Source organism: Cannabis sativa, chromosome 3, assembly GCF_029168945.1.
Source record: "Cannabis sativa cultivar Pink pepper isolate KNU-18-1 chromosome 3, ASM2916894v1, whole genome shotgun sequence".
NCBI classification, from domain to species: Eukaryota; Viridiplantae; Streptophyta; class Magnoliopsida; order Rosales; family Cannabaceae; genus Cannabis; species Cannabis sativa.
In genome coordinates this window covers 60582128-60609312 of record NC_083603.1, presented here as the reverse complement: position 1 = coordinate 60609312, position 27185 = coordinate 60582128, and the positions used below count along the sequence as shown (strand labels likewise).

General features: G+C 34.3%; 1 protein-coding gene across 1 annotated transcript in view; it reads left to right on the top strand.

The window, feature by feature from the left end:
- Window positions 1-8357: 8357 nt before the first annotated feature.
- The window catches only part of LOC115710837 (cycloartenol synthase), a 53834-nt gene continuing 35006 nt past the window's right edge, over window positions 8358-27185 (top strand). Inside the window, exons 1-2 of the mRNA XM_061112175.1 lie at window positions 8358-8644; window positions 8724-8921. Of these exons, the coding sequence (XP_060968158.1) occupies window positions 8444-8644; window positions 8724-8921 (399 nt within the window). The 5' untranslated portion in view covers window positions 8358-8443. The remainder of the gene's footprint in view (window positions 8645-8723; window positions 8922-27185) is intronic.

Here is a 27185-nt window from a genome sequence, read left to right as displayed (position 1 = left end):
TGATTAGGCTCAATCTTGAAAGGCTATTCGTGTTCTTTGATTTGTTAGTTAAGCCTACTTTTAGGTCAGGGTGATACGTACATTTTGGGAACACGGTAGTGCAATTGAGTGGGAGCGCTATCATAAACATGGAATCTATAGCTTCTATCTGGCGAATAGTAAGCAAAGGATGATCTCCTTCGAGCTTGACCAAATGAACATAAATGGTGGAGTACTCATTTCACATAAGCTGAAATATCATTTATACGGGGTCAAGTGTTTTAAGGAATAAATACATTGTAGGGTGTAACGGTAATTCAATCCCTTTACAGTGTAGATCATTCATATAGAGGATCATTGATCAAATTAGGATTATAACAATGGATAACTAATGATGTGTCTATATGGTGGAACATATAGAGCATTCTATATACTGAGAGTGCAATTCTAAGTTCTATGCGTGGATTCAACGAAGAATTAATAAGTTAGTGAATTTTAGTGCTAAATTCTTGATCTACTTATTGGAAGCTCGGTTATATAGACCCATGGTCCCCCCACTAGTTGAGATAATATTGCTTGTAAGACTCATGTAATTGGTTTTGATTAATCAATTATAATTCTCAAATTAGACTATGTCTATTTGTGAATTTTTCACTAAGTAAGGGCGAAATTGTAAAGAAAGAGTTTATAGGGGCATATTTGTTAATTATGATACTTTGTATAGTTCAATTAATAAATATGATAAATGACAATATTATTTAATAATTATTTATAGTTATTAAATAGTTAGAATTGGCATTTAAATGGTTGAATTAGAAAATTGGCGTTTTTGAGAAAATCAGATGCAGAAAAGATAAAACTGCAAAATTGCAAAAAGTGAGGCCCAAATCCACTAGTATAGGGCCTGCCACTTTTGTAGGAAATTTAAACTGATATTTTCATTATTTTAATGCCAAATACTTCAAACCTAACCCTAGTGGAATGCTATAAATAGATAGTGAAGGCTTCAGGAAAATTACACTAAATTTTCTATTTTTCCTTCAGAGAAAAACCTGAGCCTTCTCTCTCCCTATCTGGCTGACCACTCCCTCTCTTCCTCTTCAATATTTCGAAATCCTTAGTGTATGAGTAGTGCCCACACACATCAAGTGATACCTCAATCATAGTGAGGAAGATCGTGAAGAAAGATCATCAGCAAAGGAGTTTCAGCATCAAGGATTCAGAGAAAGAGATCCAGGTTCAGATATTGATAATGCTCTGCTACAGAAAGGAATCAAGGGCTAGATATCTGAACGGAAGGAGTCATTATATTCCGCTGCACCCAATGTAAGGTTTCCTAAACTTTATATGTGTTTATTTCATCGTTTTAGAAAGTTCATATTTAGGGTGTTAATAAACATACTTGTGAGTAGATCTAAGATCCTGGTAAAATAATTTCCAACACTCGCACCTCGGGGTCAATGTTCAAGCGATGACACATGACTTGCGGAGATATCCCGACCATATCTGAGCGTTTCCAAGCAAAAACATCAAGATTTTGCTTTAAAAAGGTCGTTAATTGTTCTCGCAGCTGAAAATTTTATTTAGAACCAATTTTCAAAACTTTATTATTATCTACAGGATCTATAGGTACCTTAATAGTGTCTTCCGCAGCTTGGGCTGCGGCGGTGTGATCGAGGATTCTTGGATCCAAGTCTGGTTCATCTATGTGCGGCACCTCCTCGATTCTGAGGATCTCCTGGCGAGGAGGTGGCGCCTCCAACAGGTAGATAACATTTACCGTCTTTTCTCTGCGAGTTTAACTGCTGTGTTGTAGCATTCCCACAAATCTGCTTGGACTCCCCGCACAGAACCTACTCCAGCAGGAGTAGGGAACTTCATTGTCAGATGATAGATCGAGGTTATGATCTTCATCTCCTTCAGGATCGGTCGACCAATCACGGCGTTATATGCAGAGTACTGGTCGATTACTGTGAAGTCAGCCATTGACTTGGCTGTCACCGGGGCAGTTCCCAAAGTGATTGGGAGTTTGATCATTCCTTTTATTGTTATGACGTCGCCTTTAAAACCATAGATGCTCGACGTCACAGGTCGCAGGTCCTTCTCCGACAACCCCATTTGTTTGAATGCTTGGAAGTTCAACAGATTCACTGAACTCCCATTGTCGATGAGTATGCGGTGGACATTGTCCCCGCCAATATTGGCGATTATAACTAGTGCATCGGAATGCGGGTGATGGACCAATCTCGCATCACTCTCCATAAAGGTGATGTCGTCGCATTCCTTCTTAAATAGTTTCTCGGGCCGCTCACTAAGATTGTTGACATTGGTGAACGGCTTTTCTTTAGCTTCTCTGGCATACCGCTCTTGTGACTTGCGAGAGTCTCCTGCGATATGGGGTCCTCCAATGATAGTTAGGATGTTGCGAGGCGTTGTTGAACCACTCGCATTTTGGTTTTCTCCTTTGTCATCCGCTTGGGGATGACTTTCCTCGCCCTTCTTATACTTGTCGAACTTTCCTCTCCGAATTAGCTCCTCGATTTCATCCTGCAAGACCCAACATTCTAAGGTAGTATGACCAATGTCTTTGTGGTACTTACAGAATTTTTTGGGGTCTCTTCTGTCGCGATTTCCCCTGATGGGGGGCGGCTTCTTGAAGACTCCGTTTCTTTCTTCGATTGCGTAGATATGGTCTTGGGGTGCTGCGAGTTCAGTATAATTGACGAAACGAGGTCCATTCTTCCTTTTCGGCGAGGATTCCTTCTTTGGAGGAGACTTGGCCAACTTCGGACTTCGCTGTCTCTGCGGGCTACGTCTCCTTGGGCTTCGGCCCCTGGAGTTCTTCCCTCGGGGACTGCGAGATCGTGAACGCGGTATTGGTGATTGGCATTTGTCTTTGCCCCTCTCTAACTCTGCCAGAGAATTCTCGATTCTCTTGTGGGGTTCGGCCATGGCGAAGAATTTGACTAAGGATTCTGGCCTTCGAGCTTGTAACTCCTTCCAGAAGTCGGTCCTCGGCAAGATACCTGTTATCAGCATGCAAACAAGCGAAGACTCGGGAGCCTTCTCGACTTTTGTTACCTCTGCATTAAGCCGTTTAAAATAGTCTTGTAAAGACTCACCAGGTTCTTGTTTGATGTTGGCCAAAGTCGTATAAGGCGGCCTATAGGTCATTGTAGCCTGGAAATGTGTGAGGAATAAGTCGACGAAGGTTTCCCATGTCGATATTGATGCCTCAAGAAATTGGGTAAACCAATCGTGGGCGTTCTCCTCGAGTGTTGTCGCAATAATGCGGCATTTTGCAAGCTGTGGTACCTGATCCACCTCCATTATAGTATTTAATTTTTCAAGATAATCTATAGGGTTAGAAGTACCTTTATACTTTAGGGATTCGGATAGACGAAACCCCTTGGGAAGTTGAGCTTGTCGCACTTCTGTAGTGAAGGGCGAGGTACCATGCAACTTGTATATGGGCTTCCGTTGCTGCTCGAGCATTTTCAAAGCCTACAGAAGCATGCTCTGGTCAATCCCTCCAGTCGCAGGAGTCGGGGCTGCTACGACTGCGGGAGTTGCAACTACTGCGGCGAGATTTGCTGGGACATTGATCCCAGTGGTCGCAATCGGCGCGGTAGGCGGGTTATTGTAAGTGTTGACACCCTGATCGTCCGCATGGGGATCACAGAGTGTCTCCGTATTATGAGGGGCACGAGAACGCGCTCTAAAAACTGCGTTGAGGTGATCACGCAGATCACCCCGATGTACCTGGTAATGTCCTCCCTGTTGCGTCTGTACAGAGCCGGACCTTGTATATCTACTTGGTGTACGACCATGCGATGACGAAGAGGCTGATTCTGTGTCGTTGTCTCGTGATGGTCGACTGCGAGGATTGCGTCGTTCAGGGTCTTCATCAACCTGTGTGCTTTGGTTTGGATACCTTGCGGATTGATCCCTCGATGTTGGATGGTTCATGTCCAAACCTTCGGGGTTGGTTCTCGGTTCCCTGCGTACACGATTAGTATGAGGTCTAGAATTTGTTACCTGAGGGTTATCCGTGCGAGTAGCAGGAACTCGAGGGGGGCGTCGGGTCCGGTTTTTTCCATCTACTTCGGCTTGTAATGCACGCAGTTGGTCCTGAATCGCAGTATATTGATCAGTGGTGAGTTGGATGATTCCCTCGGATACCACTGCCGGAGTGACAGGGGGAAAATGCATGTTTGCTGGTGGTGTGGATGTGTCCCCGACTTGAGGGTCAGTCGTTTCTGGGAACAGGTTGAGAGGTCTGAGATTGCTTCTCCCTACTCCGCCGTTAATGACGTCCACAGGTGGCATTCCAGTTCCAGATAACGGTACGTTCATCGTCCCAATGTTGATGGACCCGTTGTTAGCTCCTCCGTTTGTTTAATTTCCAGCCATGATAGTCGTTTCCCACAGACGGCGACAAATGTTGTCGAGTGAATTTTGCAACACCAAATTATATAATATTATTTGTAACAAGAAGAAATTTACGTGGAAAGACAAATGCGAGTATTCAACCTAGAATGGCGAGTACTCGACTGGGAATGAGAAATAATTAACGAAAGCTGGAAAATAACAATAAGACAGAGAATTATAGTGGTTCAGTCCGATTATGATCTGCTTAGTCCACTGCAGCAAGAGATTCGTAGGTGCCATTTCATGGTAGATCACCCCTTTATATACAAAGCAGGTGTCCAATCGGTTACACAAGGATTGCATTCATTGTTAATCCGTTATTTACATATTGAATTACAATAATTAAACCCAAGCAACGTTAACATTAATTAATGAATGACAGTTACAAAGTCCATCAACGTATGCGTCTTCCGCATCTGCGAGTTGACTGTTCATGTTCCGATGTTAAGCTCGCAGGGTTATCATTACGTTTGGGATGTCTGCATCCTTAGGTAGTCGCTTCTTGTAGACATCGCATGTCGAGCTGATAGAACCTAGACATGCGAGTCTATATCGGTTTATCAAGGCTGTTGGGTCGTCGGTACCAAACTCGCATTATAGAGAGTCGATCTCTATGCTTTCGCAGGAGTATAGAGAGGACACTCGCACATGTCCTGACACATGCGAGTTGGATCCATTCTCTCATCCCGCATAATACGAGTTACAGTTATGCGATCCGACTTTGGTCGTACTCGCAGTATCTCGCTGGCTCTATCCTGGACGAGGGTTAAACTTCGAGGAGTCTCTCATGGACATTTCAGCTTTCATTGGAAATCTGAATATACGTGTCCTCTAAATAGGAGTCTGGTCTCGAGTTTCTAGGTGAGAGAAATCTCACTATAACAATAAATTTTATAAATTTAAAATATTTTTTGCTTACCTTTTACATTTTATAATATATATTATTTAAAAAAATTCATTTAATTTATGTAAATTAAAAATTACATTATTTAGCTATCTACCAAAATTTTGACAGCATAATGGCTTAAAAATCTTAAACCCAAAATTTTCAAAACCTATAAATAGCACAAACAAAGTTTCCACAACAACATATGAAAAACAATAATTGACCCACCGATCAGACAACAGTAAATTTTATCACAGAACCTACTTCACTAACATGTATAGACATACTAACTTATAACAAAACTATTAAATTTACAATACTAATATGAAGAAGAAAAAAAAACAAACCTGAAGCAGTGCAAAAGTAACAACAACAAGCAGCAAGTGGTGCTTCGGGTCGGTGAAAGAGACCTAATTTCATAAAAATAAAACCCAATTAAAATATGAACATACATATACACACATAAATATATATACATAAACTTACACTTAAACTTACATATATACACATACACATATACATATTTACACACACACATACACACATACGTATATACACATATACATATACTCACATACACATATACATATATACATACACCCACATACACATATACATATATATACATACACCCACATACACTCACATACACATATATATACATACACTCACATACACATACAAATACATGCATACATATATACATACACCAACATACACATACACACATATATACATAATCCCATATACACATACACATATACATACATACATACATACATATATTTATACATATATATATAAACATTTATACCCACATAAATATATATAAACATATATACAGAAAAACATACATATACACATCTATACACTAATAAACACATAAATATACATACACATACATACACAAATCCATACATATATATAAACATTTAAAAAAAATATTAAAATTAAAAAATTAAAAATACCTTAAATAAATTAGAGGAGGTGGGGCTTGGTGGTCTGCGGTGGTGGCTGGCGAAGGTCCTCCGTCGTCGATGGTGGTGGTGGCCGACGGTGGTGGTGGTTTATTTTGAAGAAAAACAAGAGAGGGATTGAGAGAATGAGATAGAGATTGAGAGAGATTGAGAGAATGAGATGGAGAAGGAGAGAGAGAAAAATAGAGAAAACAAAAAAAAAATTGCGGAAAAAAAATGGAGAAGAAGGGGGCTGATCGTGGGGATTACATAAATATACTTAGAAGTGGTAAAAAAACCCTAAAACTGAACGCACTGTTTCCATTAATACTTTTGTCGGCGCAGTATTCTCACCTACCACCAGTTTTCACGCAGGAATTTTTTCCCCCAATTTATTGTAGGCGGTCAAGATTCCCACCAAAAATTTACTCACTTTTACCGGTGCAAAAGTGCGCTGGTAAACACCTTACATACGGGGGAACGTCCTCACCCCATTTGGCGGTTCATTTTGGATTCCCACCAAAAATTTAGTTACTTTTACATACGGGGGAACGTCCTCACCCCATTTGACGGTTCATTTTGGATCTTTCACCGGTGCATATTTAATAGTACGCTGGTATTGTCAACCTTTTGCCAGCGCAATAAATGCTGAATCAATAAAAAAATTTAGGAATTTATTTATTCTGATAACTTTTACCGGCGCAATAGGTCAATTGTGCCGGTAAAAGTAGATTTTCTTGTAGTGGATACACATAATAATAATTTCACCTAATAACTAATTATATTTTTTCTTTTTAATTGTATCACTTTTAAATAACATAGAAAAAACTTAGCATAAAATTTAGTATACGTGCCTCGGACGTAACTTTTTGCCAATATAATATATATATGGCAGTATATGATATATTATGTTCTAAATATATAATTCAAATAGGAATCTAAATTTGAATTTAAAATAAATATCTTAAATACTATCTTAAATTTTAATTGATAAATTTAAAATTGAGATAGTATGTGATAAAAGATAAATTATTATTCCCTAAATTTTGGAATAAATAATTAAAATGATAACCAAATAATCTTTTTCTTTATAAAAAAATATAATAAAAGAATTTTAAAACTTAATTTGTCACAAAAAGTGGTAAAATTCTAAATCCATACAAAATGGTACAAAATTTCAAATGAGAAAATATTAAAAAAGCCGTTCACCTCACAAAATTCACAAAAATCTCAAAAAGAGTAATTTTACTTAAAAATTTAATGTGCACTAAAATTCAATTTTAAGGCCGTAAAAAAATGGCATTCTAAAAAGAAGTCATTCATCTCTTAATTATTAAAATTCTTTTTTGGAACTACATTTGACTTGATTCTTATAAAAGGATACGTAGACAACTTAGTTGCTAAGATTATGTGCAGTTACTGATACCGCAAAATGGTATAAAACACACATCTCAAAATTCTATAAAAGGTCATATACCTAGGAACTTTTCCAAATTTTCAAATAGCAAAAAATTCCTGAAAGTGGTTATCTACCAGAATTCTTATATTCAAATTCAAAAGTACTGTAAAGAAGTACAAGTGGCTTGATCCTTCACAAAGAAGATATGTAGGTAGCTCGGTTAATTAAATTGACTGAGTCCAGCTGCAATTCTAAATTTACCCAAAATTTCCCTAAATTATTGTAAATCATTTAATATCATCTTAATTATAATCAAAAGGTATTTCCTTTAAAAAAAAATTGTAATTTTGGATGGATCAAACTTAAATTAATAATTTTTTATGCTGCAAATTTAGAAAAATTAAGTATTACATTTTTTTTTAATACTCAATGTAAATTTTTTGTTTAATAGAGAACAATGTACTTTATCAATTTGGAAGCTTTGGTTCCCCAACTCATGCATAACGTACGTCACAAAATGTTAAGACTTTTCAACTCTCAATTATAGTAATAATGAAGATGACGAATGCCATGTATGTATATTATATAAATACATAATACTAATATAATAAGAACAAATAATGTGGGGGTAGTATGGTAATCTCGTAATGTGCGTGACAGGGGTACTAATACTACTAATACTACTTGTACTACTATATATATGAAGCGCGCGTCTTATATATCTTCTTCATTTGAGTAGAAGTTAAATTTATATATATATATATATAATATACACATATATATTATATCCTGATGTGGAAGCTAAGGGTTTCAGTGGGAGAGGAGGATCCATGGTTGAAGAGTGTGAATGAGAACATAGGAAGGCAATACTGGGAGTTTGATGAGAATGATGATGATGACTCCTCAACGTCTCAACTCCAACATCTTCGCCAAAACTTTCATCTCAATCGCTTTCACACCAAACATAGTTCTGATCTTCTAATGAGGCTTCAGGTATATATAAATATATATATATGTATGTACTTCTATTATTTACGTATACATAAATTATAATTTGATGATTTTGTTGCAGTTTGAAAGGGAAAATAATAATAATAAGCAATTGCCCATGAACATAAGAGGAGTTAAGGTGGAAAGGGAAGAAGAAATAAGCGAGGAAGCAGTGAAAATCACGCTGAGAAGAGCGTTATCGTTTTATTCCAGTTTGCAAACTCAAGATGGTTTCTGGCCCGGTGACTATGGTGGTCCTCTGTTTCTTCTACCCGGACTGGTACGTGTTCTCACATATATATATATTTTACTTATTATCGATCACGTACGTCTGTACTCTCTTTGGTCTACTCCTAATTTTTTATATGAGTATAAAATATGGGTCATATTATAATTAACTATAACTAAAATGTTTAATATCAATATATATGAATGAATTTAGATTATATATAAATGTATCGTTTTTTATTAGGGATATATATCTCTAATATTACTTCATGATTTTATCTCTAAACTAAACTAAACAAAACTAATTATTTTTGTTAATCCAAATCAAACTTTAGTTAGTAAAATTAGATAAAAATTCTTTAATTCAATAATATTAATAGTTCGAAAAAAAAATTATGCATAATTTGATAAATATTAATGTTCGGGAGGAAAGTTTGATCCGATAGCCTTTCATTATAATAATTATATATGTAAATATATTATTATATTATGTGCATGAATACCATGGCCACGGTATATTATTAACATTTTATTCCATGACTATGACCTGTTATCTTTAATATCTTAAAACTTTTAGAACAAGAGAACAAATATATATATCCATACATATATAATATAAATAATAATAATACATCATTTATGTCTTTATATATATATGACAATTCGACTAATTGAAGAGCTCTATCTGTACAATTAATTAGTACCATGATGAGCTTATTAATGAAATGGCAAAACCTATAATTATTCCTTTTTTAATATTTAAAATAAATCAATGGTCCCCAAATGTGTACCTTTTATATATAATATTAATAATGATAAAAAAAAAAAAACAATGATATGATTTCTAATAAAAAATATTGACAAGCTATTGTATCATTTTCTCATTATTAATTTTATATATATATATACACTACAAAAAATTATTATTTTTAGTGACAACTTTTTAGTCACAATGTAATTTTTTTTTACTAAATTAATGTGACTTTTAGTCACAACAAAATATTACTTGTGACTAAAATATAATATTTAGATACAAATTATCACTAATTTAGTTTTAGTCACAACAAATATTATTGTGACTAAATACATACATGTTTAGTCACAATAAATTGTAATTTTTGTGACTATTACCTTTAGCTACGGACCTTTCAATCACAACATAAGAATGATATGATTTATAAATAGTCACAATTTTTTTCACTTTTAGTCATAATTTTTTCACTTTTCGTCACAATTTTTTCACTTTTAGTCACAATAAAAGTAAAAAAATTTGTAGTGATATATATATAGATATATTTATATATTATGAATTAGAGAAGTTTTAATGCTCAAAAATACTACTTACAAACCACAAGCAAGACTGGGAGAAAGCCTCAAACCAATCTCTATCCTTTCTATTTATTTTTGCTCTTTTAAAATGAGAAAACCTATAATACAATATTTTTCTTTTTTCTTTTACTCTTTTGATCTATAATTTGTACATTATATACTTTTTGGTCCCACAAACAAATATTTCTAACCTCCCAAATATAATATAATAAAGCACTTATACTTGCCACATAATATATTTCCTAGACATTCTTTAACTTAAGACAAACAAAGACGGATAGAAAGAAAGGAAAGAAAGATAGAGAGAAAGATGAAGAAATTGATAGAGTATTTCATATTAGATCAAAGTACCAATGTGATTACTTATATAACATTTGAATTAGAGTCCAAGACTCTAACAAACTAACGGATTTGATCTAACAACTCACCTTAACTACTGCTAGTAAACTAACACTTACTAATTAGCTATCTTAACAACCGCCTTCAAACTTAGAATTGATGTATCTTCAATTCTGAGTTTGTTTCTAAACATAGTAAACTTGTTAATTGAGATGGCATTTGTCAAACTATTTGCAATTTGATCAATTGGAGGGACATGCTTCACTTCAACCAATTGCTAAATCACCTTCTCTCTTACAAAGTACAAGCCCAACTCTATGTGCCTAGTCCTTTATGCAGTACTAGATTCACAGTTAATAATATTGTGCTTAAGTTGTCACACCTAATTAATGGATGCCTTGGCATAGAGATGTGTAACTCTGTAAACAAAGGTTTAAGGCAAGAGATTTCTATAACATAGTCAAACTCCTAAACTCTACCTCTCGATGGATAGTGTTTTGATTTTTGCAAGACTAAGCAAAAAGTTTAGGACCAACATAAATGGCAAAACTAGAAGTCGATCTTCTGTCATCAAGGTCTGCAACCTAGTGTGCATCATAGAAAGCAATAATCTCTAGTTGGTGACGTTTCTTGAGGTGAAGGCCGAAATCCATTATCCCACTTAGATACCTTAGGATTCGTTTAACAACAATCCAATGTACTGGAAGTGGATTTTGCACAAACTGAAAAACTTGTTAACAAATATGAAATTTTAAGCCTAGTGATAATATGGTATTATAGAGCTACTACAAGTGATCTGTAGAGTCAAACATCTTTTATATCATCACTCCCATAGGCAGACAACTTAAAACCACTTGTCATAGGTGTTCTCTTTGATTTTTTCCCTGCATCTTGGTCTTATAGAGAAGATCTCTGATGTATTTCCCTTGAGATAAGAGGATGTCTTTTGTAGTGTACTTGACCTCAACTCTAAGGAATTAGTTCAACTCTCTAAGGTTTTTGAGAAACTCAGAGTTCAGAATCACAACAAGTTGATCAATGGCTTTCTAGTCACTTCCAGTGATAAGAATATCATCTATATAGACCAAGATAAGAGTAGTAGAGAACTTGGTGTAATGAACAAATAGAGTGAGTAGACTTAGATGAGACAACACCAAGAGACATCAGAGAAGTTTAAAGTCTTTCAAACTAGACTCTTGGAGCTCGTTTTAGGTCATAGAGAACCTTGTGCAACTTGCACACTAGAGGTGGGTTAGAAACAACTTGAAAATAAGGTAGTTGTCATATAGACCTCTTCATGAAGGACACCATTCAAGAAGGCATTTTTGACATCAAGTTGTTGAATTTTCCATCCTTGAGACAAGGCTAGTGTTAACACCACCCTGATTATAACAAGCTTTACTACTAGACTAAAAGTCTTTGTGAAATAAAATCCAGGTTATTGGTGAAAGCCTTTTGCTACCAACCCATCCTTGTACCTATTGATAGTGCCATCTAGATTCTCCTTAATCTTGTACACGCATTTGCAACAAATAGATATGTTCTTCCTCGTGGCAAAGGTACAAGGGTCCAGGTAAAATTTCCTGTTAGGGTCAACACCTCATCTTACATAGCACCATTCCACTATTTTTTCTGAAGCAATTGAGGTTGGTTCTCGATATACATTGAAAACTGTTGGCTTGTGTTTCCCTGATTTCGACCTTGTTCACATTTGATGTGTATTGGGAAATTTAGAAGCATGTGCTGTAATTACTGGTGTCGTGCTAGTCTCATGGAGATCAATCTACACTGGTTCAGGACTTCTTGATGGAGGAGACTCGACTAAATAATGGAAGGGGAGATCTAGGAGCAAGAGTGACCTCAATAGAGCCAGAGATTACAATAGGAGCTTAATCAATACCTAGAGGTGGAGAATGAGAAACAGAACCAGAGTGAGGTAATCTTGCAACAAGAGATAAGTAACTTGTTGAAGAGTGATCACGGGTAGCTAAGTCTGAAGCAGGAATAGGTACTGGTGTTGCAGGCTTAACATGTGGTAATGTTGCAGTTACATCATGTGGTGGCTCATGATTAATTGTAGTGACCATTGGTGAACCTGGAGTGTGTTGAGTAGAGACACTAAACTTGGATGTCGATGTAGGAATGAGACTAGAGAGGCCAATTGCAATTTCTTGAACTGTTGGTGCAACTATCTTAGGTTTATTGAAGAGAAAGTGGTATTCATCGAAAAATCACATCCCTAGAGATGTACAACCTGCCTATAGGATCAAGGCACTTGTATCCCTTATGATTTTAATTGTATCCCAAGAACGTGACAGTTAGAGTCCCATGATCTGCAAGGGGAAAGACCAGGAGCTGTGCAATCCTACATTGCCTGGGGAAGGTTAAACGTGATGATTTTGAGATTATGTAAGTATGAGACAGTTAAAGAGGACTTAAATGGATTTATTGGTACTACCTATATCAACAAGATGCATCTTCTTCTCGGTAGCCCATCATGAAAGAATTACAAAGTTAAGCGTGTTTGACCTGGAATAATTTCAGGATGGGTGACCTCCTAGAGAGTTTTCCCAAGAAGTAGTCAAGTGAAGACAATCCACGCCGGAAAGACTGGTGTTGTCCTGCAGGGTTAGTCGTCATTCCATGAAGTAGGCAAGAGTGACATACCCATGTATAAAAGTCATTAGTTCGTGGAGGAAGGCCCAGTGGAGGCTTGAATTAGGGACGTTATAAAGAATATTAGAGCCTTGACCCAACCTGAAGTATGGTCGACGAGGATGTTAGACAACTAAAAGGGGGTGATTACGACAGTCGGAGTCTTGTGATCTGCAAGGGGAAAGACTGGGAGCTGTGCAATCCCAACATCGCCTTGGGAAGGTTAAGTGTGATGATTCTGAGACTGCGTAGGTATGGGACTACACTGTTAAAAAAAGATTAAATAGATTGATCGGTACTACCTATATCAACAAAATGTATCTTCTTTTTGGTAGCCCATCATGAAAGAACTCCAAAATTAAGTGTTTTTAACCTGGGGTAATTTCAAGATGGGTGACCTCCTGGGAAGTTCTCCTATGAAGTGGGCGACTGAGGATAAAGCATGCTGGAAAGACTAGTGTTGGTCTACAAGGTCAGTCATCATTCCATGAAGCATCCAAGAGTGACATAGCTGTGTATAAGAGTCATTAGTATGTGGGGGAAGGCCCAATGGAGACGCTACAAAGAAAGTACAAAGGCTAGATCTAAACTAAAGTTTGTGTTCATTATATGGCCTATTATTGGGATAACATTTGCAGCCAAAGGTTTTAAACCAAATATAATAAGACTTTTGATTAAACAAAACATCCAAGGGACACTTATTTTGCTACACATGAGTAAGAAGTCTAGTATGGGGATAAACAGTTGTCCTAAAGGCTTCATCAAGGAACTTGAAGGTCATAGTGGCTTTACCAAGCAAAGTTAGGCTATTTTTAATAATATGTCTATGTTTTTCTTAGCTAGCCATTCTGATTGTAACACCCTACTGGTTTAGGCGTGCTACAATACTTTCTTAATTATTATGAAATGTTTGCTGATCAAAGAGTTTCAAAAAATGTGATTTAATTTAAACTTTTATAATAAATAAAAACTTACAATTTGTTTCCGAAATCTAGATCCCGTATCTAATTTTTTCAAACATGTACGTCATAAAATATGAGCCCATTTTTCATCGAAGATCCAAACACATAAAAATTGGATAGATAATATTAGTGCAAGTGGGAGTATGTTGAGATTTTATGTTGGGATTTTATCCAATTTATCATGAATAGTAAAAGATTACTGAAATCTTCACTGAGCTCTAGACTCACAGCTACTCAGTTCTAGTCTTGCCATTACCCACACATGTGGTAGTAATTGTGAGTCGACAAACTCAATAAGAAAAATATAAAAATAAATATATATAACCAACTTGCACCTAGGGCCCCATACACCTACTTACAAGTCTTAAGAGACAATCCAAGAATGTTCTTGCATTTGGTAAGATTGACCATGATATCAGTCTCAAGCAGCATTATAACTGTACTACTGACCTGACACTATGATCGTACCGCTATGATAGCATCAATCTATATCGTAAAGTACAATTGACCATATATCACTCTTAATTAGTACTATGCATGTACTGCTGACTAAGTACTATGATTGTACCACTATGATAGTGTCACTTTATACTTTCTAGAATTGAATATAAGTCATAACCAGTACTATGCTCATACTGCTGACCCGATACTATGGACATATCGCTATGATACCAATTCATACTTTCTAGAATTGCCAAACATATATTCAAACGATATTTAGATGCAATCTCATGTACACAAACTATCGCTCTAATTGATATATCATATAATTGGAAAATATAAACATGTACATATGTGTGTTGTATACTAGTTTTAGCTCATTTTCAAATTCAAGTGGGCCGGTCAACCTGAATAGAAATACCGTCTGATGATCGGAGGCCTTATGTCACATTTATGAAAGACTGGTAAGTGTTTACTCTAGAACACTCCCTGATTCCTGAAAAGACTTTAGGGTCTTCTACCAAATTACATGGTGAAAACACCCTAAAATAAAACTTATACTTTGGCTCTAATATATATATATATATATCATACTGTAGAGCTCATCATAAGCTTAAAAATAGTATATAGAACGTCCAAAATGGACACCCTAGTAAAAATTTATGGCCAAAATACAAAAATTGATACTTTTTAAATATTGTCCAAACAGAATTCTAGTTGGTACGACCATGTACCTTCTGAAAATTCCGGTTTCATGGGAGCAAGAAACAGGAGATTTCCAATATTCAAACCACCACAACTTGGTCCAATAAATCCCAAATGCTACCAAACTTTCCAGAACATTAATATACCAAATAATTATGGTCTTACCGCTACGATGCTAATTCATACTTTCTGGAATTTCCAAACATATATTTTTACTTTATCTAGACGCAATCTTATGTATACCAACTATAGCTATAATTGATACATCATATAACTTGCAAACATAAACATGTACATATGTATGTGTGTTATACTATTCTTATCTAATTTCTTGATTCAAGTGTGTTGGCCAACTTGAGTGGACATACTGTCTAACGATCGGAGGCCCTATGTCATATTTACGAAAGATTGGGAAGTGTTTACTCGAGAACACTCACTGATGCCCATAAAGACTCTAAGATCTTCTTCCGAACTACGTGGTGAAAATACACTAAAATAAAACTTATATTTTCGCTCTAAAATATATACCATGATGTAGATTTCATCTCAAGCTTCACAAAGGTATATAGACGTCTAATTCAGACACTCGAGTGAAAATTTATGGCCAAAATATGAAAAATTGACATTTCCCAAGTATTGCCCCAACAAAATTCTAGTTGGTACAACACTGTACCACTTGGAATTTTGATTTCCTGGGCAGCAAGAAACACGTTCAAACCCCCACAACTTGTTCCAATCAATCCCAAATGCTACCAAATTTTTCAGAACATCAATATACCACATAAGTAACATATTTCTAAGCTTAAACAAAAAAATTACACTAAGAATCAAAAGATGCTTGTTGAGCGAAGTTTGAGTTCATGAACTCAAACTTGCCCAGTTCTGATCACATTAATTAAAAATCACTATAAATACATGTTATCAATCATAAATAACCTCTGAAATAATTCCCTAACCCATCACAACCAAACAGAACCCAAATCATGAAATCACTTATTGAAGCTAAGCTTTTATCTTGAAATTGTAGAAGAAAGAGGAGATGAGAGTATACCTTGATGATCCCTTGCAATTGTAACTTGCTCCTCTAGATTCTTTCCTAAGAAATGATTGAAAAACTTTGAAATTTGCAAAGAGCTTCTTGGTTTCAAAGGAGGTCGAGAAAGAGAGATGGTGAGGAGAGAGAAAGAAATTAAATTTTGAGATTGTGGTTGACTCCTATTCAGGAAACTATAATCATTTAGCTTGATTGACACCCAGGTTTGATTCGGTTGAGAGCACAATCTTTATCATGGAAGAATTTTAATAGAGGATTTCCACCATGGATATAGCTTGAAAATTAATTCTCACGGATTGTAACTAGGACTAAGCTTCCATAGTAGGAAACTGTAATCATTTAGCTTGATTGACAAGCTGTGATTGAAGTAAATGAGAGAAGAGTCATCACCATTATTATTTCTTTTGTACTATTGCAGAAAAAATTGTTGTATTCCATGGACATCGGAGTTTGAAGGATAATTGGAGCTTGTAACCACATTTATCGTCAATGAAAGACAATGGTGCTCTAATAACATATTAGATTTCATAGACATTCTATAACCAAAGATAGAGAGAAATATAAGAAGAAATATACGAAGAGAGATGAATAAATTTAGAGAGTATTACTTATTGAAATGGTGACTTATATACAATCTAAATTAGAATCCAAGACTCTAACAAACTAACATATTTTGTCTAACTAACTTGAAAACTCACCTTAACTAACTCACAACTAATAAACTAACACTAATTGTAAGCTAACTATCTAGCTATCTTAACACCACATAACTTTCCCTACGAAATTTAGTGAGATTAGCACAATTAATCCACTTAATGTTAGGATTTATAAAACACTTAAGAAATATATAAATCATAGATCCAAACATATTCCTAAAAGTGCTTTAATATAGAAAACCCTAAATTACATATTTATAGAACCTTTGCTAAATTAAAGAAGAAGATGATGATAAAAGATGAGCGGAAGTACTAACCTGAAGCCATTGTTGGAGATTGTAGAGAAGGTTTTGATCTTCCAAGAATACACTATTTTCTTAGGTATTTTCTCTGATGGGGAAGGAGAGAATACAGAAACCCTAGTATTTCTTGGGGACCACTACCTATTTACAGACTCATCTTAGAATGAGTTTTGGGTATTTATAATTTGGCCCCTCAACAAATTATAAATTAACTTATGGTATCTACACATTATATCCATGACAATTTAATACCCTTTTGATACCCATAACATAATTGATCACTTAATTTTGTATCACACTTTATAATAGCATATTCATTATACATATGTGCCCACAATAGGATTTTAATCCAACACTTAAATCTCCCTTTAAGAGAACTTTGGTTTGTTTTCATACTAATCCAACTTGAAATAACATCAACTACTTTATTACAATAGCAGAAGTAAAAGAAAATATGATTATGAGTCTCTGCAACTTGATTAAAAAATAGGCAGCAGTCACCTATTATAACTCCAAATCTCACTACTAGAAAAATGGATTTTACTCTTTAGTTTTTAAGTTAGTTTATCTTTGATTAACAAAATAATCGCTACGGAAGACAATTGAGACGAAGATGTGGGTCTAAAAATTATCCAAGATGTACGGGATACCTATGTCTTTGGTTATACAAAATAACTAAAGACATAGATCTTTGTCGAAGCTTGGATTGCGTGGGTGTATCAACCCTACATCTTCAGTTATTTGGGAATAACCAAAGAAATAGGGTAGTCTATGTCTTCGATTATTCCCTAATAACTGAAGTACCTAAGCTTTGCCCATTTTTTTTTATTTCTTATTTATTTAATTTAATTTACTAATTGTTCAAATAATTATAAATTAGTTTTAATATTAAAGACTTTATTTAAATTAAAAATACAATTCATATTAATAAATTTAAAGTTTACAACATGATAAACTATAAGCCTAAAATTATAAAAACTGAAATAAGTATTAATAAAAATTTAGAACATAAAATAAGTATTTGTCTAAAATTAAAATTATAAGTCTAAAATCAAGAAGACATGTTGTGTCAATCTCGCTAACAACTGATGTGTCAATCTCTCTACTACAAGAGAAAAAGGGTATTGGCACGATTAAATTAGTGCCAACAAACTCATTTTTTAGTGCCTATCATTATAATGACACGACTTATCGTGCCCTTTTGGTCGTGACAATAGGTTCGTGCCAAAATATAATAACCGGCACCACAAATAACATCGTGCAAACCGCTTGAACAAATGGCACCACACGTGTAGTGCCCACTTAAAATCCTTAAAATTGTCAGCTATAGCAGTAGGCACCACATGGGTCGCGCCCATTGTTCATTATTTTTTTTTTTTTTAAAAAAAATTGTAATTTAAATTTAATTGATATTTATATTTAAAATATATATCAAAAACCAATAAAAAATACATTATAAAAATATTTTTTACTATATAAATTAGAAATCCAAACTAAACATTCAAATAACTTAATACAACACTTAAAATAACTGTTGAAATAAAATATACTTATATTGTCACATTCATACAATAACTAAAATAATTATTCAAATAAACAATACTTATATTGTTACAAATAACAATACTATAATCCTAAATGTGTGGACTCCTCCTCCTCATCATCATCATCACCATTCTCTCCAGACTGGAATATGTGACATTTGTGGATAGTAAGGCTGCAAAGATACTTCTGGCATTTGCGGGTAGTAAGATTGCTATATGTGTGACATCTACTGCATTGATGTCATCGGTGACGATTGCTGCATCTGAGACGCTGGTGGTATATGTTGCATCGATGGCATCGAAGGCATCTATTGCGCATATGCGGTGTCTGCTGCATAGAAAGCATCATCCTATTTTTACATCTTTCTTTTAAAACCTTTGAAGATTGTCAACCATTGATTAAAATACTTTGCTATCCAAAAAGAAAGTTTCATTTTGGTTGAGAGCTCTAGTATATTTAGCTTTGTTTAAAACTAATAATAACAACTATATAAGAGCATTACATGCACTAAAAATCTTTGAAAACCCATATCTAAAATTTATTAGTTTCGATTACCAAAATCTAATATTCAAATAAATTCCACAAAAAACAGTTACTTTTGCTTCTAAAATATAAAAACTTTAATTACTTACTTCATTGACTCTACAGTAAATATTTTATAAAGCAAGCCTACAACTATTATACATATATATATTTCTATATACCATGAATTCCTAAAATTAGCTACGAAACAGAGCAAACTTAATTGTGCTAGGCCAAGAATAATAGAAAAACAACCAATTAGACAAAAAAAAGGCTAATAGGATTTTTGCCCCTGAACTTAATTTTAAGGTCGTCAAAAATGCCCCCTGAACTATTGCGAGGGGGCACTATTGCGATTGTTAAATTTAAGGACTTTTGTCTAATTTCATTCAATTTTACTACTTCAGTGATTGTTTATATACTAAATCATGCTCTCCAGACTTTGATATCTACCAAATCATGCCCCACGAACTTTGACATGTACTAAATTATGGCCCCTGGACTTTCATCCATGTTAGACTTTTTTACTTTTTTTTTGAAAAAAGTCCTTAAATCCAACAATCTAAATAGTTCAGGGGCATTTTCAACGACCTTAAAAGTTCAGGAGTATTTTCAACGATCTTAAAAGTTCAGAGGGCATGATGTGGTACATGTCAAAGTTCAGGGGGTCAAAATCCTAATTAGCCAAAAAAAAAAATAGTGAAAGAGAAACAATATTTAGAAAACAAGAGGTGGATTAATACTTTTAGATAACAAAAAGGCTAAACTCAAAAAATATACAAGAAAAAAAGTGGATTGATGCTTTTACAAAAGAAAATTAAAAAGATTAACCTAAAAAAAACATTTAAGAAATGGAAAAATCAAATATTAATAAGTGAGATAGGAATTTACTTATAGTAACACAATAGGGGCGGGCCCCGAGGCCGAAGCAGAAACCTCCGCCGGGGAGGCCATCCATGGTCTAAAGGCTTCGGGTTTCAACGATTTCGACACCAGGAGGACATCTATGGTCTCCGTCTAGCCGCGAGAACACGAGAGGGAGATTGCGAGGAGAGGAAAACGAAAGAGAGAGAGTCGGGGTAACAAGGTTTTGGGAGTTGGAGAGTTCGAAAATAGCCTCCGTTTAGGAGGTCGACGACCAGCGCTGGTCCATTCGGTTGGAGCAGAGAGCTGGGATTAAGAAAGAGAGAAACTATGGGAGGCGGAAGAGAGAGAATGGTTAGACAGAAAGAGATAAAATTAGGGTTTAAAACCCTTTTACCTCAAAGCTAAAAGAGAAAAGCCTTTCAGAAAAAAATAAATAAATAAAGGGATTTTTTTAGGAATATACTATATTAAGTAAGTTTTTACAAAAATAACGTTAATAATGTATCACACACAAAATGACGTGACACGTCATCATCTCCTCCACGATTACCTGCAAACATAAACACAACTGTTAATCCTAAAAATAGAAAATTACCAAAAAACGGCAATTATATATACAAAAATTTAACATAACAAAAACAACGTTATTTTTGAAAATAATTGCCAAAATAAGGTGGCCCATGAAAATTTCCCATAAATAAATAAAAGAAAAAGGAAAACAAGCTTTACCAGTCAACCCAATTTTCAAAAATTAAAAAAAAAAAAAAAAGTTTGGTACGAAATTGATGTGTCCAAACCAAAAAGTCGGCCCAAAGTATATTTTTTTAATTAAAAAAAAATTAGACAAATTGATTGGCACGATTTTAGTAATGTCAGCCCAAAAACCTATATTTTAAGAGGAAATTACACTCTATACCTTTTTTATATTGTCCTCTTTTATTTTTACCCTCTTTTTTAAAGTCTATCATTTTAAACTTTTTTTTTAAACATTGTACCAATTTTGCCCCTGTCACTTCAAGATACTTTCCATGTAACTATAAGTCTAAAATTATAAAATTGAAATGAGTATTAATAAAAATTTAGAACATAAGTATTTGTCTAAAATTAAAATTATAAGTCTAAAATCAAGAAGACATGTTGTGTCAATCTCGCTAACAACTGATGTGTCAATCTCTCTAACCACTGATGTTACAATAGTCGCAAGTCCAGACCCTCTCATCGTAACTTTCTTTCTTTCAAAACTACAAAATTAAAATGTAAATCATTACTTAGTTCAGTATTTATTATTTACATAAATTAATTCATTGTACTAATTACTTAATTTACTTTTTCATTTATAATAGTGTGCTTATTTAGAGCTCTGAAAATATCTTTGGCATATGCATGCAATAGAAATTAGAGTACTACATTGTCTACCTAAGGCATTTGTTAGGACTCCAACCATCGAGCATGTACTTGATCATCTTTCAAATTCCATAACTCTAGAACTGGAAAATGACATCTAGGGTTGTACTCATTCATCTCAATTGATACAGTTTTAACAATCTCATAAACTTTTTCACCCAGTTTCTTCTTTAGTCCTTTCAACTTCTTGATTTAAACAGTACTTAAAAAGGACTATAGGATTACCCAAGAGAACAAGTTTAAATGCTTCTAAAAAGGAAAAAAAATACACAAGTATAAGTAGATATTCAAATACACACACAATATATATACTAGGTGAATGTACGTGCCGAGCCACATATTGCTGGTTTCATTTAAGATTTTGATCTTTTTAAGATTTTGAATGTATTTTATTTTTAAAGATTACAAATTTTTTGTTTGAAAAAATTAAATATTTATATTTGAAATATTATTTAATAATGGATTAAAAATAATATTAGTGTAATTATAAAATTGTAAATAAATTTATTATTGGAGTATTAGATTATTCTATTTAGTTCTTTTTTTAACATAGCATTGTAATGTAAGTTTATATCTATAAATATTCTGTAAAGTGTTAATATTATATGAACATCTCCATTTATAAAGCTAAAAAGTGGGTCAATACAGAATTGGTATATCTGCAATCACACAAAGATAGAAGTAGTATTTCTGCTTCCTATGCTTATCCAGAGAAAACATTAGATAACGTGAGGTTAACTTTAATATATAAAGATTTTTCTTTTTTAAAAAATAAATAAAAAAATTATTAATATTCTCTTAGGTTTGTTAGAGAGATATGTGGCTAAGATGATTTTTTTAATTTAAAAAGACATTATTAATATTTAAAAGATTGTTTAATTTTTTGGGTTTATTTGTTAACGGGAGATCAAACCTAATCGTTAAATTTAACAGAATATTCTTTTATTTTTAAGTATATTCTGTTAAACCAAGAAATGTCATTAGATAGATACTTTTAATATATAAAGATATGATGAGTTTGCCTCTGATGGATTGATAACTTCGAAAGGGTGCAAGATTTCATTATTTCAATGAATAATTTAGAATATAATTCTCCCATTCTCTTAAAACCATATTAGCTAAAATATTAAAACCTATAATAGAAATTTCAATAGGATAACGACTATAATAATATAAAAAATAACAAACATTACAAATAATTTTCAAGAAATGTGTGCGAATACAAGTAGGTTGCTTATCCCTAAAAAAATTAATAGTATACCATATTGTAGAATTTAAATCATCAAAGAAAAAATGATATACAACAAATTACACTCCACATGTTCTCTCTACCACCAACACAACAATCCCAAAACAGAATATTAATAATTCACCACCACTGTCAGTACACTAAACACATTATTATACAATACATTCATATACACTACACATATACAATATATACATATATACATTATCGATATTAATTTTCCTAACTTTAAATACATAATCCTACACTAAACAAAAATAAATAATAATAATATATTTCTCTACATTCCACATACAATAAAATTATATAAATAACTTTCTAATAGTATAAACATAATTTCTTAGAATCAAATATTTTCGTATTAAACTATATAAAACACCAAAAAAATAAAAAGTATAAATAATAATACATACCTTATTTTGAAATCGCCACCAACGGTCACCACTGCCCAAAAAAATAACCCTATATCAAAAGCCCAAAACAAAAAATATTGAAACATTAAAATAATACAATGAAACTTTCAAATATAAGTATGAAATAGAGTTTTACCTAAATACAAGCTAATAAAAATCACCAAATAGCTTGGAATAGCGATTTTCAATCACACCATCATCCACTTAAAACTTTCACGTAAACCTTCAAGTTACTTTCACGTAAACCTTCAAGTTTTAACATTAAAATCCTAAAATAAATTATTTTTGGTACTCTAGATTGGATTATGGCTCGAAGAATTAAAGATATAAAAAATGGTGGAAAACAATTCAGAGTCGTGAAAATTGGTCCGATCAATTGGTGGTTTCCTTTAGGGTTCTTAAAATTTTTAGTTGAAAGAGTGAAACAGAGAAGAGAGAAAGTGCAGAGGAAAGGTGGCAGAAGATATTATAAAGCACCTATCTCTTTGGTTATTCACTGATAAACAATGACGTAGGTCTTTGATTATTTGGGGCTTCTCATCTCCACGTACCAGCCTCGAAAATCACCCTCCTTCCTTTTATCTTTGGAACCAAAGATAAAACTAAAATTTTATTGATCGAGTCGAGCAAAAATCGATGAAACGAGTCCATATAGACCTATGTCTTTAATTTTATTTTTTTTTAATGAAGAAATTGAATACAAATGTGTTAATTATAATAGTGTCAAACTAGTCGATCCCTGATACGAAATAATTGAAGGAAATCTAGCCAAGTTATGAACTTGTATTTTTGGTAGCGCAAAATCTATTCCAAATACACTCATATATACCAAACTTTGTGTAAGTTGTCCCTCGACCAAATTTTCAAACAAAGTTGAGAAAATGTTGAATTTTCTACTTAACTTAGCCAGTATCCATTTTGGTTTCAATAATATTTTTATCCTCAACAATCTTTATTTAAAGAAATGTTCCACACATACCTTCTCAAAGCACCCATATTTCATTGATCAATATATATATATTTTTTTTTTTTTGATGAATAAGCTGATTTTATTACTCCAAAACAACAAATGTACACTCAAAGAGCACCCTCAAATAAAAAGAGAGGATCTCAACAATACTATTTACAAAGAATCAAACCAAATTTTATCACTATTGGACACCTTCTTTGGCCATATACAAGATATTCTACTCTTTGTTACACTTTGGACTTGCTGAAAAATCACATTACAAGTGCCCACTTTGCCTTCCCACAATTTCCCATTACGGCAGCACCACACTTGATAAATCAAGGCAGCAAGAGCAGCAGCAAAAACTGCTCTTTTGAACTTGCTACCCTTTGCTTTACCAAGCCAAATCACAATTCTATCCACTGTATTTGCACTTGTCCGCCAGCCCAGCCATTGCTTAACCAACTCAAAGCACTCTCGAGTAAAAGAGCAAGCAAAAAAGAGGTGCTCAACACTCTCTTCTGCACTATTGTTGCACAAAACACAGCTGGTATCAATTTGAGGTTTATAGCTCTTTACTCGGTCTTTAGTCTTCAATCTCTGCAGAATGGTTAGCCAAAAGATAAAACTATATTTGGGGCAATTAAGTCGGCTCCAAACCACAGAAGACCAATGTTTCTTCTCACCTGCAGGCACTAGTTTATGATAACCAGTTGCTATTGTATACCTGTTACAACAATCTTCTCTTTCCTTGGCATCAAAAAGCTCCAAGACTCTACCCTTTATTGCAACTAATTTTCTCCAATACCAACTATCATTTGCACTAGCATTGTATTGCCACCAATTAGCCCCCTTAATATAAACATAATGAACCCATTTCACCCATAGATTGTCCTCTTTTTTTGCCACTGCCAAAACGTATTTAAACATCGCTGCAATGTTCCAATCTCCAACAGATTTCAATCCCAAACCACCTACTGATTTAGTGTGACAAACCTTACTCCAAGCAACCGCGGCCACTCCCGTTAATTGATGAGTCCCACTCCAAAGGAAGCCTCTACAAATAGCCTCAATCTCCTTAATAATGATCTTTGGAACCATTATTTGACTCCAATAAGAGTGAATTGCCATTAACACGGAGTTGATAAGCACAATTCTACCTGCAAAGGAAAGGTTTCTAGAACTCCAAGTTCTAATTCGGCCAACCATTTTTTCAACTAAAAGATCACATTGCTTAGCAGAGAGCTTTTTTGGGCAAATGGGAATGCCCAAGTATTTGAAAGGGACTTCTTGTTTAGAGAAACCAGAAGCATCTAAAATCCTTTGAACATCCACATCACACATGTTATTACAATAGACAGCCGTTTTAGAAGGATTCGGTTTCAAACCTGATGTTTGCGAGAATAGTTCAAGGCCTTGAAGCATGAGGTATATACTCTTGTAATCTCCATTACAGAACAACAAAACATCATCTACAAAGCTGAGGTGGTTGAGCTTCAATTCTCCACATCTCTCATGAAACTTAAAGTCCTGTTTAAGCCCAACTTTCCTCATAATTCTGGATAGGTATTCCATTCCCAAAACAAACAAAAGAGGAGACATTGGATCACCTTGTCGTAGCCCCCTTTTTGATTCAAAGTATCCATGTAAGGAACCATTGAACATCAAGGAGAATTTTGGAGTCCTGACACACACCATAATGAGTTTGACAAAGCTAGCTGGGAACTTGAAAGCCATAAGCATCTCTTCAATAAAATCCCATTCGACTGTATCGTAAGCTATTTGTAAATCTAGCTTGATCATACAATTCGCCTTAGAGGTTTTCCTTCCATAATGCCTAATTAAGTCCTGACAGACCATAATATTATGCCCAATGAACCTCCCCTACACGAAACCACTCTGATTCTGTGAAATCAAATCTGGTAATACCAGTTTCAGCCTTGAACAAATCAACTTGGTAGCAGCTTTATACAACACATTGCAACAATGGCCTATAATCACCAACAGTATTTGGACACTTAATTTTAGGCACTAGGGTCAAGACCGTATTATTTACCTCTCTAAGGAGTTTCCCGGAATGCAAAAAGGAAGTGATGGCTTCAAATACATCTTCTCCCACCAACTCCCAGTTATCCTGGAAGAAAAAGCTACAATATCCATCAGGACCTGGGGCTTTATTTCCAGGAATATCAAATATTGCTTTCTTGACTTCCTCTCTTGTGTAATGCATAACTAGCATATCGGCTTGCTGGCTAGACAAAATCGGACCTTGCTTCATGATCCCTTCCAAAACCGATTTCCTATTCACCATTTTGCTTCCCAAAATCTGATTGTAGTACTCTAAAAATAAAGTGGAAATTTGATGAGGATTATCAACTCTTACCCCATTAGAGTCCATGATAGAAAAAATCTGATTTTGACTTCTCCTAGCACGAATACTATTGTGGTAAAATGCTAAATTAGAGTCCCCATCTTTGAGCCATAAAATCTTTGCTTTTTGTTGGAGAAAAGAAAGATAGGCAGCTTGAATGATAGCGAACTCAGTCCTTGCAGCAGCTTCCCAAACCTGCAACTCAGCATTCATTGGACACTTATGTAGCTCTTTTTGGCAAACATCTAGCTCCATTTTGGCCTTAGCATGAGCAGTAGGAATATCAGCAAAATGCTGATAATTCAGTTGCTTAAGCTTCGGTTTCAGCCCTTTTAACTTGGTCACTATCTGAAACATTTTTGTACCACTATCCTTCTCCATCCACCTATCTCGAATCAGCTTATTGTATTCTGGATGCAAAGACCACATCCTAAAATATCTGAACGGTTTCTTGCCCCCAAGAAGAGAAGCCGAGACAGTTAGAACAACAGGAGAATGATCTAACAAGCCCTCATTATGAAAAACAACTTCAGCATTCAGATGCTCATCAAGC